This window comes from Eschrichtius robustus, chromosome X (genome assembly GCF_028021215.1).
Source record: "Eschrichtius robustus isolate mEscRob2 chromosome X, mEscRob2.pri, whole genome shotgun sequence".
Classification (NCBI taxonomy): Eukaryota; Metazoa; Chordata; class Mammalia; order Artiodactyla; family Eschrichtiidae; genus Eschrichtius; species Eschrichtius robustus.
The window spans coordinates 127259303-127273046 of NC_090845.1; the positions used below are offsets into that span (position 1 = coordinate 127259303).

At 48.9% G+C, this 13744-nt stretch overlaps 1 protein-coding gene across 2 annotated transcripts; it reads left to right on the plus strand.

Moving 5' to 3' along the window:
• The first annotated feature begins 10278 nt into the window (after positions 1 to 10278).
• Positions 10279 to 13459, plus strand: SLITRK2 (SLIT and NTRK like family member 2). 2 transcript variants are annotated; one of them, XM_068534078.1, is made up of 2 exons: positions 10279 to 10307; positions 10794 to 13459. In XM_068534078.1, the coding sequence occupies exon 2, from the start codon at positions 10837 to 10839 to the stop codon at positions 13372 to 13374; it is 2538 nt and encodes an 845-aa protein (XP_068390179.1). In that variant the 5' UTR covers positions 10279 to 10307; positions 10794 to 10836; the 3' UTR covers positions 13375 to 13459. The 2 variants fall into 2 exon arrangements, with proteins under 2 accessions (XP_068390179.1, XP_068390178.1); XM_068534077.1 differs by lacking the exon at positions 10279 to 10307 and adding an exon at positions 10543 to 10568.
• Positions 13460 to 13744: the final 285 nt, after the last annotated feature.

Here is a 13744-nt window from a genome sequence, read left to right on the forward strand (position 1 = left end):
ATCTTACACCCTTATATTTTGAGATCTTTCTGCATAGAATTAGTTGTTATATTAATATATCATAGCAGTTTTTTTTAATGACTTAAGGTGCTATTGCATATTGATATTGAAAATGGATCAAGAAATTGGATAACTTAACTCCATATAGGTATTATGGTTCATTAGCATTCTGGGAATCGTTTTGGACAAGCCACTTACTTAAAAATCAGTGGAAAAGCACAATTTGATAAAGCCAGGTAGCCTGTGATCAATATCATCACTACAGCCCAAGACTGAATTTGGCTAAGGGCCATAGCAGGGGTAACGAACGATTCCATTGCTGCCTAATACACCTCAATGTTGTCAATGTAAATCATAGCAGATCTGTTCTGACCCTTGAGTAAATCATATATTTGAATTCTAAGCAACTGAAACTTTAAATCAGGGACTCGACTCGGGCTTACCCCAAATTGTTCTGTACTACTTATTTGTATTCGAGAGATAGGAGTTATCTTAGGTTGAGTGGTTATATTTTATAAAAATTGTAAGCAGAACATCAATTCATTAATTTGACAATTGTCCTTTTTTGCTGCAAATAATAGCCAGAATTCATCATTTAGCAATACTGTACACGTCTCCTTAAATATTAGTATTTCTATTGAAAAAATGTATTAAAATCATATTCAGTATATTCAATATTATATATTGAAATATAATATTCAATATATTTAAATGATGGCAGATAAGGTGTCTAGTTCAAATAGTGCTGTTTCCTGACCTGTACCAACTAGATCAATATATAAAGAGCTAAGGGGTCAGCATACTGAACTCATTATTCTGAAGCAATGATGTGTAGCAAAAAACAAGCTTGCTTTTCTCTCCTTTCAAAATATTACTAAAGTGACACTGACCCTACTACAGTACTTGAATTGCCGTGGCGATGTCCAGGGTGGGGGACAAATCTGGTGATGATTATGTCTCCAATTTTGTCATGCTTTCCTGGAGTTGCCCCAAAGTGATGTTTTTGAGAAACTCCATATGGTTCCTCCACCCCAGATAGACATCAGGCTATGTTTCTGAAAGATCTTCAAGGATATTCAGGTTATCAAAAGTGTCATGAAATTGAAGCTTTTTTTTTTCTTTTTAATTTGCCTAGGAACCATGGTACGACCACAGACAGCTGCAAAAGTTGTTTGATATATGTCCTGGAGCCATTACATTTGACTTAAAGGTGACTTCACCTGCAATAATCAGGTGAATTGGGGTGTGTGCCAGGTGGCACTGTAATATCACTTAGGCAGCTTCCTGGGAGATGAAAAATGGAAGGAAAATTAAAATGAACTGATATCACATCTGAGTCATAAATCATCAAGATTCAAGGTAAAAAAAAAATCCTTTCTCTTCTCATTGATTTGCAATGATGGTTGAATGCTGCCTCCAGCTATTACTCGGAAATGATTTTATTTACTTTCTAAATCTTACTCACCTCTCCTCTGAACCTATAATTTCTAAACCCTGCTTCATTTTGTGCAAATCACTTCAGGGTAGATCTGGAGTGTGTCATCCTTGCTATTTTTGAATATTAATGGCCTTGTCCTCCTCACAAATGATGACTTTTTTAAAAATCAGAAATACTTAATGCAAATCCTTAGTAGCTGCTCTTTAGAACTGGGGGCCTTGTGTGCAGACACTTTTGAATGTTCCAGCAGAGTCAGCATTAAACTCTCTGCCACAGCACATACTTTACCTTATATTTATACTAGCCAAACATAAATACATAAATAAAATCAACAGAACTTAGTACAGAGGCTCGACTGCATTATACCGTTCCAATAATGTGCAGTGTCAAACTCAGTAAATTTGGTTTCCTCCTGAGTGCATTAGGTTGTAACTCCAGACCAAAACATAACTTCCAGCTGCAGTGAGATTAATAGGAAAGAATGTGTCAGGATAACTGAAATACCTATTAATGCTATCCCAAGTCTGATCTGTAAAATCTATGGCTTTTGCCATGTATATTCACTCCCAGGTCCAGTAAGCTTAAATATGGTCCTAACTGATGAATCACTCTGCTCAATCCCCACAGAGGGAGGTCTGGGACCCTCGGGGAGCAAGCCCACCACTAAGTGACATTTGATTTGAATACAATCGGTTGAGAGCCATAAGTTTTACTATAACTTTGCACCATATGCACTTCTTTTTTCTATTTCTAGTCTCCCCCTTTTGCTTTACTGCCCCCTTTCTCTGTTCTGTCCCATTTTCCTCCGCGGCTAGATCCAGTATGTCAGTGTTTTTCAAACTGTGAGATACGACCTGTTAGTCCCTCATGAAATCAGTTTAGCAGGCCACAGCCAGCAGTTTTTAAAATCAACTACGATAGAATATTTTAGGGTGCCTGGCTATGACAAGGGTAATATTGTTTCAGAAACTCTGGTTTCCACCCATGACTGTGCCCTGGGTCATGATAGAAAATATATTTCTTTGCAAAGAGCAGCACCAGTATGCATTGTCTGCCTCCACTGACGGTACTTGGGGTAGAAGAGGTGGCAGGCGGGCTGCAAGGTGTAGCAGACCATGAAGCAGGGCATCGGGGAGCCTGGAATCTTGGTCTTGCTCTGTCGTAAGTCATCATGTACATTATGTTCCTTCAATTTGTTTAAGTGTGAAATAAACGTAAGGTGTTTATACACACATATACATATCATATACACACTATATATACAGAAAACATGTATATATATACTATATAGTATACATATAGTGTATGTATATAAATATATGGCATACTGGTGCTACTGGAGAGTGGGAGAAGCCAGGGATGCTGTTAAACCTCCCACATTGCACACGCCAGCCCTCCACAACAAATACTGATCTGGTCCAAAATGTCAATTGTGCCGAGGTTGAGAAATCCTGATATACACACCTATTCAGCTATTTGGAAAAAATCTAGGGAAAAGATGAAATGCTTTCAAGTTTTCATTTGAATGTTTGACATAATATAGCTCCAACCAGAACAGTAAATAACTTTCTAATCCTGGTTCTATTATCCAATTTCAATTAAAACAATGCTTTCTCACTAAAATCATTGCTTTGTATAATTTACTTAAGAAGGGAATTTAAGAATTCCTCATTTCAAGAAGTACATATGTGTACCTCTTCACAACTTTCAAGGGTTTTTTATGAATCCCATCCTTACTGACGCCATATGGCAGGTGCTAGTACTCAGTTTTACACGTGAGAAAACTTAGAGAGGGGCAGTGCCTGCTTGGGATTTGAACCCAGGTTACTGGTCTCCAAGGGTTTGGATATGTGTTTGATTAAAAGACAAACTATTCTGGGTCCTGGCCCAGAACTCTTCCAACCAAGCCTGCCAAAATAATCAAAATAATTGAATTGACTTGAAAAATATCTACACTTTCAATGGCATCACAGAACCAATGTCTACAATATCCTTTAAACTATAATTACCGGTATTAACGGCATGTCCTCTGTGTCTCGTTTCTTTATTTAGGAACTTGTCTGTCTCTGTCTGAACTCTTCTTTGAAACCTTTGGTTCAAATGGACAGTATTCCCAGAAAACAACTCACATCGATCGGTCTTAGACTTACTGACTCTGTATGAGGTTTCTACTTTGCCTTATTCTGTAAATTTTTTAAAGCTTCCCAGCCCTGGATAGGTGTGGAAAAGGTGGAGAAGCAACATTCTCAGGCAAACTGTGTACTACATAGTAACTGTGCAACATTTGCATTGTCTTAGTAATGTATACACATTTTAAAAATTCATCCTAGATGAAATTTCTGATTTTCTCCTGATCTTAGATTGAAATTATAAAAGCCCAAGCAAAATTTAATTTTATTTCTGTATTGCCCCACTAGCATAGCAATCAGGGATCTCTAAGCCCTTTAGTAATATGAACTAATCAACAGAGAACAGCACACACAGAGATGCCTTTACAATGCCACTACACCTAAGAATTAAGAATGCCATTTTTATTAATTCACAGAAGTACATTAATATGCATGTCTTTGATATTCAATTATGTCAGGATTTTTCTCCCCTAACACAGAAACTTTTCGAAAAGTCAGTATAAAGCAGCTTTCAAATAAATTGGTACATTTAAAACTTTCACACGCTTCAAGCTCTCTTCTGTAATTATCTATGCAACAACCCTCACAGAAAGTTCTGTATTGCTCATCATTTTGTGTGTGTGTGTGTGTGTGTGTGCATTCAGGACACCCTTTGAAACAGCTACCCACCTACTTGAAAATGTTATGCCGACAAAAAAAAAAGTCTGCTCTTGTTTTTAAATCTTACTATCAGTGTGGTCCCGTGCAGAAAGGCAGGCTGCTAAATGCTTTTCTGAAGGCTGATAAACATGTTAGACTTGCTTACAAGGCTAATTAAAATGGATGCATGCCATATTTTGCAAGTTTCTACTGGATCAAAATAAAATGTCGGCCTGTATCACTGATAGCATGTTCCTCATCTAATCTGTATATGTTATGGCTTTTGTGTGTGTCCCCTTTGGCTAGGGACACACCACCCTTCTCAGTAAACTGTCTCCTTTTTTTCAGCATGACTGTCTCATTATTTCTGCCTTTGAATAGCCCCTCAGCTCTGTGTTTTGTGGTTGTTTATAGCCCCCATTAAATAACTACACGAAAAGATGACACAGTCAGAAATGAGGTAAAGACAGAAGAAACAGTATTAACTGTTCTCAGTAATACTATGATGTGCCCAGGCTGCTGCTATAGTCTGTAGCGAATAGCACGTTTGATGTTTTACACAAATAAGGATATTAATAAAGAAAGGCAATGTTTCTGAATATGTAACTGTAAAATAGCCTGCCCATGTGCATATGTGAGACCCGTGTTATTCTGAAATTACTTATCTGAATGGCAGGGAAATCTCAAAAAGGCTTTCTCAGGACTGAAGTAAAAGGAACAGTAATGATCCTTAAAACCTCAGAGATATGATTATAAGAGATAATTCTTTGGACTATTACTAAGGTAAACTCTGCATATGTGCATAATATAAGATTATCAGTAATTTTCTATTAAAAAGGCCCAGCATGGTCTCCATTATGAAAAGAAAGCCTAGAAGAGAAAGAAGAAGCACAAAAGATTCCCCAGGGTAAGGAGAAGAATGAGGTAGAGGACTGTGCCGGGAGAACGTGGTTTAAAAGTATAGGAAATAACCTTGAAACAGACAAATCCCAATGCAGATTCATTAGCCCCAGAGCTAGTTTTTGCTCTAATTTTGCACCCCTCCCCTCCCCTCCCCTCCTATTCTCCGCCACCCAGCTGGTGGATATTCTCAAGAATTGGGGTTTTACAGACTCCGTAGGGGGTATGAAAAGGACAGGGGACGGTGACGACTTTAATTAAGGCTGCTCTCCTCCACGACTGAAGGGGAAATGTCTCGGTGCCATCAAATCAACTCCCTGCTCCTGTCTTAATACAACTGTAACTTTCTCCCTAAGACCCTGGCAGAGGGGAGGAGAGGCCCTGGGGAAAGCGGGTCTGCAGGGAACCGCAACACTCTGGGCGAAAACCGCACCTCCCTCGAGAACTACAGTGACTCTTGCACGGAGCGCCTTCCCGTCATCGAAACACAACCACCTGGACTACTAACAGGAGGGCAAAGAAAGGAGAAAAGGGAAGGGAGGGTGGCCCAAAGTCCGCTCTAGTAGATCCAGGCAACGTCATGAAGAATGAAAAGAATCAAACGGAAACAGGGACTGGAATGCTGCGAAGGGCTGGCTCTGGTGAAAGCGTTTGCACTGGTCTCGCCCGGCTCTACATTATATGGAAATACCGTGTTTACCGTCCTCGTAGGAGGTCCTTACAGATCTGCCCGCAAGCTGCGAGGACCGGGCGCTGACTAGTTAAGGGGAGGCAGCCGTCCCGGACCGTGTCCGGCTCGGAGGGCTGGCTGCTTTCACTTGTCCGTAACTTCCACCCTGTGGTCATAGTGTACCCTAGCAAACGGTCCTGACCGAGTGCCATCCTTATTTCACTTGACCGCGTCCGATCCGCAGCCCCCGGTGGAAGCTGCAGGGACTGGGCAGAGTTCCAGGAGAAGGGGGCCGGGAGGCTTGAGCAGCGCTCCGCGGCGCTGGTCAGAGAAACGGAGCAGCGGCTCCTTTGTGGGCCGGTCCATCCCCCTCCCTGGTGCGCCGCGGGGACATTTGATCTGCGGGGTGATTGATAAGTGCGGGCGAGGGGCCGCCGGCCCGCCCTCCCCTCTCTTTCCTCCTCCCCGCTCCCGCCCTCCTCTCCTCCTCCCTCCCGGCTCCCTCCCTCCTTCCTGCCAGAAGCGCTGCCCGGCGGCGAGCCGCTCCAGTGGGGATCTGTCTGCCCTTGGGGGCGCCGCCCGCGCCCGCCCCCGAGCCCTCGCTCCCGGGCCGCGCCGGGCCGAGGCCGCGCAGCCTCCCGCGCCTCCCCGGGTCGCGGGTGCCGCGGGCACCTCCGGGGGAAGCTCCGGGCGGCGCGCTCGCCGGGTAAGTTCTGAGTACTCGGGGACGCCGCGGCGACGCGGCCGACTAGCCGGCTCCGCGCGGGCCCCTGTCTTTCGCGGCCACAGCCCCCGGCGCAGGGAACGGGCGTGGGCAGACGGCGCGATCCGCCGGGGATCGCGCGCGGGCGGCCGCCCCTGACCGCCGCCCCCGCTCCGGCTGTCCGGCCTCGGGACAGTCCGCGCGGGCGTGGTCCGGCTCCGGGCGTCGTGCGGCCCCACGGCCACCGCTCCCGACGAGGACGCGGCGCCCGGGCCCGGGGGAGGGGGCGGCGCGAGCGGCCGTCGCGGCGGTGCGGGGTGAGGGCAGGGCGAGCTGCGCGAGCGGTCGGTGCCTGGGGCCCGGCCACGGGGGGACTCGCCCGGCCCCTGGGTCGCCCGGAAGAGCCCTTCGGGAAGGGCTGGGCCGGGGGCTCCGGAGCGGGGGCCGAAGGCGGCGGCGGGCGGGCGGTGGAAGCCCCCTCCCCGGGCCGGCCGGGCTCCGTTAACCCCTCGCGGCCGGGGCGGAGGGGTACTGCCCGCCCGCCCTCACTCGCCGCGCCCGCCGGCGGCCCCGGAGACCCGAGCCCGGTTTCACTCGGGAAGATGCGAGTGAGACCAAGGCGACGGAGTTCGCGTTTCTACCTCCCTCGCCCCCGCGAGGACCGGGAGCGTTTGCCTTATTTTAGCGTCCGCCTCTGCCTCCCGCGGGCTCCGTGTTCACCCGGCACCGTTCCGCCGCCTTAGGAGCCCGCTCTCCCCGGCGCGGTGCCGCGGCCGCTCCTCCAGAGCCGCGGGGCCAGAGGAAACTTCCTTAAAGTGCTTTATCGGGGTGGAGGCTGATTTGTTCCCAATAACTGTGTTTGGGGAAACGGCTGCGGAAGCTCAGGGACGAGCGGGAGACGCAGGAGTGGTGGGAGGGTCCACCGACCCGCGTCGGCAGCTAACCGCGGGAGGGAGAGCTGCCGCCCCGCCGCGGGGTCCCCAGTGTCGTTACCCCAGCCCTCACCGCTGCGTTTCCCTCACCCCGTAGTATCAAGAATTTCAAGCGCCCCCTCATCTATCTACCCCCCCCCCCCCAAATTCGTAATAGGCTCTGTCCTCAAGGAGTATACAGAGTCATCAGTGTCTTGAAGGAAATTACGATATTTGAGAACTGAAACTCATATTTGGTATTTCACTTTCAAATACAATTTTTTAAAAAAGAACACATTTAAGTAAAACACCACCACTATTGAAGTTTAGGTAGATAGTTGTCTAATGCACAGTAAGCAGGAGTGAGGTTTTTTTTTTTTGAGAACTGCTGGCCTGGGACTCAGAACTTCTGGGTTCTGTTTCTAATTTTATAGATTCTTGAACTTAAGCAAGTCAGCACTTCCCCTGGTTGAGGAATGTCTTCATCTGTAAAATGAATCTGATTTCAAAGGTCTTGTCTAGCTCTCATGTTGGCGTCTACTTCAATGAAATATTAACCTAATTAATAAATGTTTGTTAAATGAATGACTGAATGAATAAACCAAAGCTCTCTAGGAACTATGTATATTTAATATTTGGAAATATGTAGAAACAAATGCCCCTTTGCTATGAAAGGGAGCTTAATTGTACTCCCACTGCATCACCCCACTCGCATCTAATGATGCAATTGCCATGGAGGGTGGGAGACCATCGCAGGGCTGCCCCCTCCCCCTCCGTGGACAGTCCCTCTCCCGTTGCCCTTTGGCACAGGGAAGGGAAATTCGAGGGCCCGGAAGGAAAGGATGTTGCCCAAGGTGAAGCAAGAATTACTGGATGGGGAGGGGCTCTTGATGTCTGGCCCAAGGCTCTTCCCCAAAGGAAAAGCAGGGGGAAAGAAGAACGCCCATGACAAACTGCGGAGGAGAAGCCCAGAGCCACTGGTTGCTTTAGTGCCTAAGTTTATAAACCATGAGAGCCCTTCTTGGGGAGGAAAGAACTTGTATGGGTGGAACAATCCTAGGACCTGAGCTTCCCAGGGAAGGAGGAGGGGAGAAGCAGGGCGCTTTCTGTTCTCCGAAGGCTCGGCTTGCCTATGCGATTGCCCCTCTGCCACACTTGGCGCAGCAATGGGACCCGGTGTCGACTGCGGCAGGCGGGACCAAGAGGCGGGGAGAGCCAACAAAAGTGTCTGGCGGGACTGGCACATCGCTTGGTCAGTTCCTCTTCCCATTCTCTTTTCACCCCCTACTTTTGCTGCCTCATCTCCCCCATGCCCACCAGAGGCAGCCCCTGGCCCTTTCGGGCACCAGCAGACTTCCCATCTTGCAAATGGACTCCAACTGGGAGACTCCTGGGTCCAGGGGACCTTAAGATAATTAAGGAGAAATGAGATACCGAAGGCAAAACCCAACACCTGGCCATTAATAATCCCGGGGAAAGGTTATCTGAATCCGATTAAATGTCAGAGCTGGGAGGGCCCTTATAAGTCCACCCCTTTTGCCCATGGGGGCGGGAAGATCCAGAAACAAGTGACACCTGGCAACAGAGCTGGATCCGAAGCCAGGTCTCCTGAGTCTCAGGCCAGGACTCCTTTCATTCCTCCTCTTTCTCAGGAGCCAGTCTTCCTGCATCTCCGCCTTCTGTTCCCTGGTTCCCTAACCCTGCAGTCTGGAGGGCTCAGCACCCTTTCCTGGGCTCCTACTCCCAGCTGAAGCTCACCCTGGCAGTGCCTGTCTGACACCCACTTCTCTTCTCCTTCCTTCAGGCAAAAAGCACACGTTTAAACCTCATTATCTGGCTAAGTATAAACCTCAGGGGGAGAAGGGTTTTGTTGTTGTTTATCTCAGTCTACAAGCTAACGTTGAGCTGGCTTTCAGATTCCCGGCAAATATCTGGCCAGTCACCACCCAGAAAGTAATTCTCTCAGCACTGAAACAAAGCTCTGTATGTAAAGCATAAATCCCCCAGAAGAACTCCTCGCCCTCCCACACAGACACACCGGTGCACACACACCCCACTCTCCACACCAAGAGCATGTGAGCTAGGAGTTTGGCAGGCGGGCCCCAGTCCTATAGCAAAGAGACACATCTACAAACACACACCCCTTACTCGGAAGGATCTGGACCCCTGCTCGAGAATCTAGAATGAGACACCCCCGCGCGCGCGCACACACACACACACACACACACACACACACGCACTGCCCCGCTGGAAGAGCCAGGAGGGAGGGGCGGGTGGAAGAAACCACTTGGAGGGGCCAGAGGCGTCCCGGAGGTGCCCCTCCTGGAGAACCCCCTCTCCAGGAGCTCCGCCAGCCACTCGCCGCCCGCCGGGCTGGAGGTGGAGTAGTTCAGAAGCAACTGACGCAGCCGGGATTTGAGCTTTGCAAAGCCACTCGCAGGGAAGGGAAGCATCTGCCCCTCCCTCCCCCACTACGCGCCCTCGATCCCCAGCCTGTCCCCTCCCCCCTCCCCCCGTGACGTCACCCCAGCCCTGTCCCGGGGAACCTGCAAAGCCTCTCAAATTCAAACTGCCGGGCGCACTGCTGCCACTGCCGCCGGATTGGAAGTGCGCGCCCAGTCTCGGTCGTCTCCGACGCCCGCCGACCCAGCCGGCAGGCTTCGCGACCTCCCTGCTCAGTCGAACCCCCGGGTCACCGTGGGCTCAGCTTCCCGCCGCTCCAACCCTCCTCTTCTTCTCCTGCCGCCTGCCGGATTCCTAATTTGTGCGCACCCCCCAGCAAAATTTAATCCACCGACAGAAAGCAGGGCATCCTTCCGTAAGCGGCGTCTCCTTTTACCTTGCTCTCCCTCTCTTTCCGAAGATGCTAAACTACCGGCGGGCTGCAGAGGAGAGGGGTCCCGTCTTCTCCTGATGTGTGAGTAACCCCCACCGCGCGCTGTCTTTGCTCTTCCACCCTCTCCCTTCCCCCGCCGCCAGTCCCCTGATTTTCCCACCCCCTTTTTGCGCAGTTAAAAAAAAAAGTAAAGCAATTTCTGCTGCGAGCCCAGGACGGGCTAGCCGCCCGAGATCTCTTCAAGATACCCCAGGGGAGGAGGAGGAGGAGATGGGCTGGATTTAGTAGGACAACTCGGTTACTAATGACTCCGCGGCTGGCTGCGACCCGCCGGGAAATCAGGTGCAAGCATGTGTGTTCCGGGACGCGTGTGTGGGTGGGCGGGGGGGGGGGGGAGGGGAGGAGAGCAGAAACCGCTTTGAAAAACGCAGTGATTTCATTCTGCCGTGCTGTCCACTCCCCGCATTCTTCCTCCGTCCCACTCCGCCCCCTCGCTTTGACATTTTAATCAGGCTTCCGTGTTTCTTTCTCCCCCGCATCCCGCTCTCTCCCGCCCCCCTCCCCAAGGTTTGCCTGTAGGTACCTGAGCTGACACCGACGGTGCCTAAAGATGCTGAGCGGCGTTTGGTTCCTCAGTGTGTTAACCGTGGCCGGGATATTACAGACCGAGAGTCGCAAAACTGCCAAAGACATTTGCAAGATCCGCTGCCTGTGCGAAGAGAAGGAAAACGTACTGAATATTAACTGCGAAAACAAAGGATTTACAACTGTCAGCCTGCTCCAGCCCCCCCAGTATCGAATCTATCAGCTTTTCCTCAATGGCAACCTCCTGACGAGACTGTACCCCAACGAGTTCGTCAATTACTCCAACGCGGTTACTCTCCACCTGGGTAACAACGGGCTGCAGGAGATCCGAACCGGGGCGTTCAGCGGCCTGAAAACCCTCAAGAGGCTGCACCTCAACAACAACAAGCTCGAAGTGCTGAGGGAGGACACCTTCCTGGGCCTCGAGAGCCTCGAGTACCTCCAGGCCGACTACAATTACATCAGTGCCATCGAGGCGGGGGCCTTCAGCAAACTGAACAAGCTCAAAGTGCTCATCCTGAATGACAACCTTCTGCTGTCTCTGCCCAGCAATGTGTTCCGCTTCGTCCTGCTGACCCACTTAGACCTGCGAGGGAACCGGCTGAAAGTGATGCCTTTCGCCGGCGTCCTCGAGCATATCGGAGGCATCATGGAGATTCAGCTGGAGGAAAACCCGTGGAATTGCACTTGTGACTTACTTCCTCTCAAGGCTTGGCTGGACACCATAACCGTTTTTGTGGGGGAGATTGTCTGTGAAACTCCCTTCAGATTGCATGGGAAAGATGTGACCCAGCTGACCAGGCAAGACCTCTGTCCCAGAAAAAGTACCGGTGACTCCGGTCAGAGGGGCGGCCACGCTGACACACATGTCCAAAGGCTGTCGCCTACAATGAATCCGGCTCTCAACCCAACCAGGGCTGCAAAAGCCAGCCGGCCACCCAAAATGAGAAATCGCCCAACTCCCCGGGTCACAGTGTCGAAAGACAGGCAGAGCTTTGGACCCATCATGGTGTACCAGACCAAGTCCCCGGTGCCCCTCACCTGCCCCAGTAGTTGTGTCTGCACCTCTCAGAGTTCAGACAATGGTTTGAATGTCAACTGCCAAGAAAGGAAGTTCACTAATATCTCCGACCTGCAGCCTAAACCTACCAGTCCAAAGAAACTCTACCTAACAGGGAACTATCTTCAAACTGTCTATAAGAATGACCTCTTAGAATACAGTTCTTTGGATCTCTTGCATTTAGGAAACAATAGGATTGCAGTCATTCAGGAAGGTGCCTTCACAAACCTGACCAGTTTACGCAGACTTTATCTAAATGGCAATTACCTTGAAGTGCTATATCCGGCTATGTTTGATGGACTGCAGAGCTTGCAGTATCTCTATTTAGAGTATAATGTCATTAAGGAAATTAAGCCGCTGACCTTTGATGCTTTGATTAACCTACAGCTACTTTTTCTGAATAACAACCTGCTGCGGTCCTTACCTGATAATATATTTGGGGGCACGGCCCTCACCAGGCTGAATCTGAGAAACAACCATTTTTCTCACCTGCCTGTGAAAGGGGTTCTGGATCAGCTTCCAGCTTTTATCCAGATAGATCTGCAAGAGAACCCGTGGGACTGCACCTGTGACATCATGGGACTAAAGGACTGGACAGAGCATGCCAACTCCCCTGTCATCATCAATGAGGTGACCTGTGAATCTCCCGCTAAGCACGCTGGGGAGATCCTGAAGTTTCTGGGCAGGGAGGCTATTTGTCCAGACGGTCCAAACTTGTCAGACGGAACCATTTTGTCAATGAATCACAACACAGACACACCTCGCTCACTTAGTGTGTCTCCCAGTTCCTATCCTGAACTACACACTGAAGTTCCACTTTCCGTCTTAATTTTAGGATTGCTGGTTGTCTTTATCTTATCTGTCTGCTTTGGGGCTGGCCTATTCGTCTTTGTCCTGAAACGCCGAAAGGGAGTGCCAAGTGTTCCCAGGAGTGCCAACAACTTAGATGTAAGTTCCTTCCAGTTACAGTATGGGTCCTATAACACTGAGACTCAGGATAAAGCAGACGGCCACGTCTATAACTACATCCCCCCACCTGTGGGTCAGATGTGCCAAAACCCCATCTACATGCAGAAGGAAGGAGACCCAGTGGCCTATTACCGAAACCTGCAAGAATTCAGTTACAGCAACCTGGAGGAGAAGAAAGAAGAGCCAGCCACACTTGCTTACACTATAAGTGCCACCGAGTTGCTAGAAAAGCAAGCCACCCCAAGAGAGCCCGAGCTGCTGTATCAGAATATCGCTGAGCGCGTCAAGGAGCTCCCCAGTGCAGGACTCGTCCACTATAACTTTTGTACCTTGCCTAAAAGGCAGTTCGCTCCTTCGTATGAATCTCGACGCCAAAACCAAGACAGAATCAATAAAACCGTTTTATATGGAACTCCCAGGAAATGCTTTGTGGGGCAGTCAAAACCAGACCACCCTTTACTGCAAGCTAAGCCGCAATCAGAACCAGACTACCTCGAAGTTCTGGAAAAACAAACTGCAATCAGTCAGCTGTGAAGGGAAATCATTTGCTTTCGTGTGTGTTTGTGTTCTCCCTTTCCCAGCCTCAATGGGGGACTTTGAAGATGTTTGGGGGATGGGGTGAAGCAATGATACTGCTTTTTCAAGTTTTCCTTTAAATTATTTCTCTCTTGCTCTCCTCCCTCCCCCACCTTTTTTTTCCTTCTCTCCTTAGGAATCATCATTGAACATGAATGTTTCTACAATGCATTTTTCTTTCATATATTTTGTTTATGGTTTTGTTTCCTTTTTCTTCTTTTATTTTTCCAGTGTGGGAATGGGAAGAGGAGATTATAGTGAATGAAGAAAGAGTAAGCAAACTTTTCAAATGAAAATGGATATTTAGTGTATTTTGTAGAAGATCTCC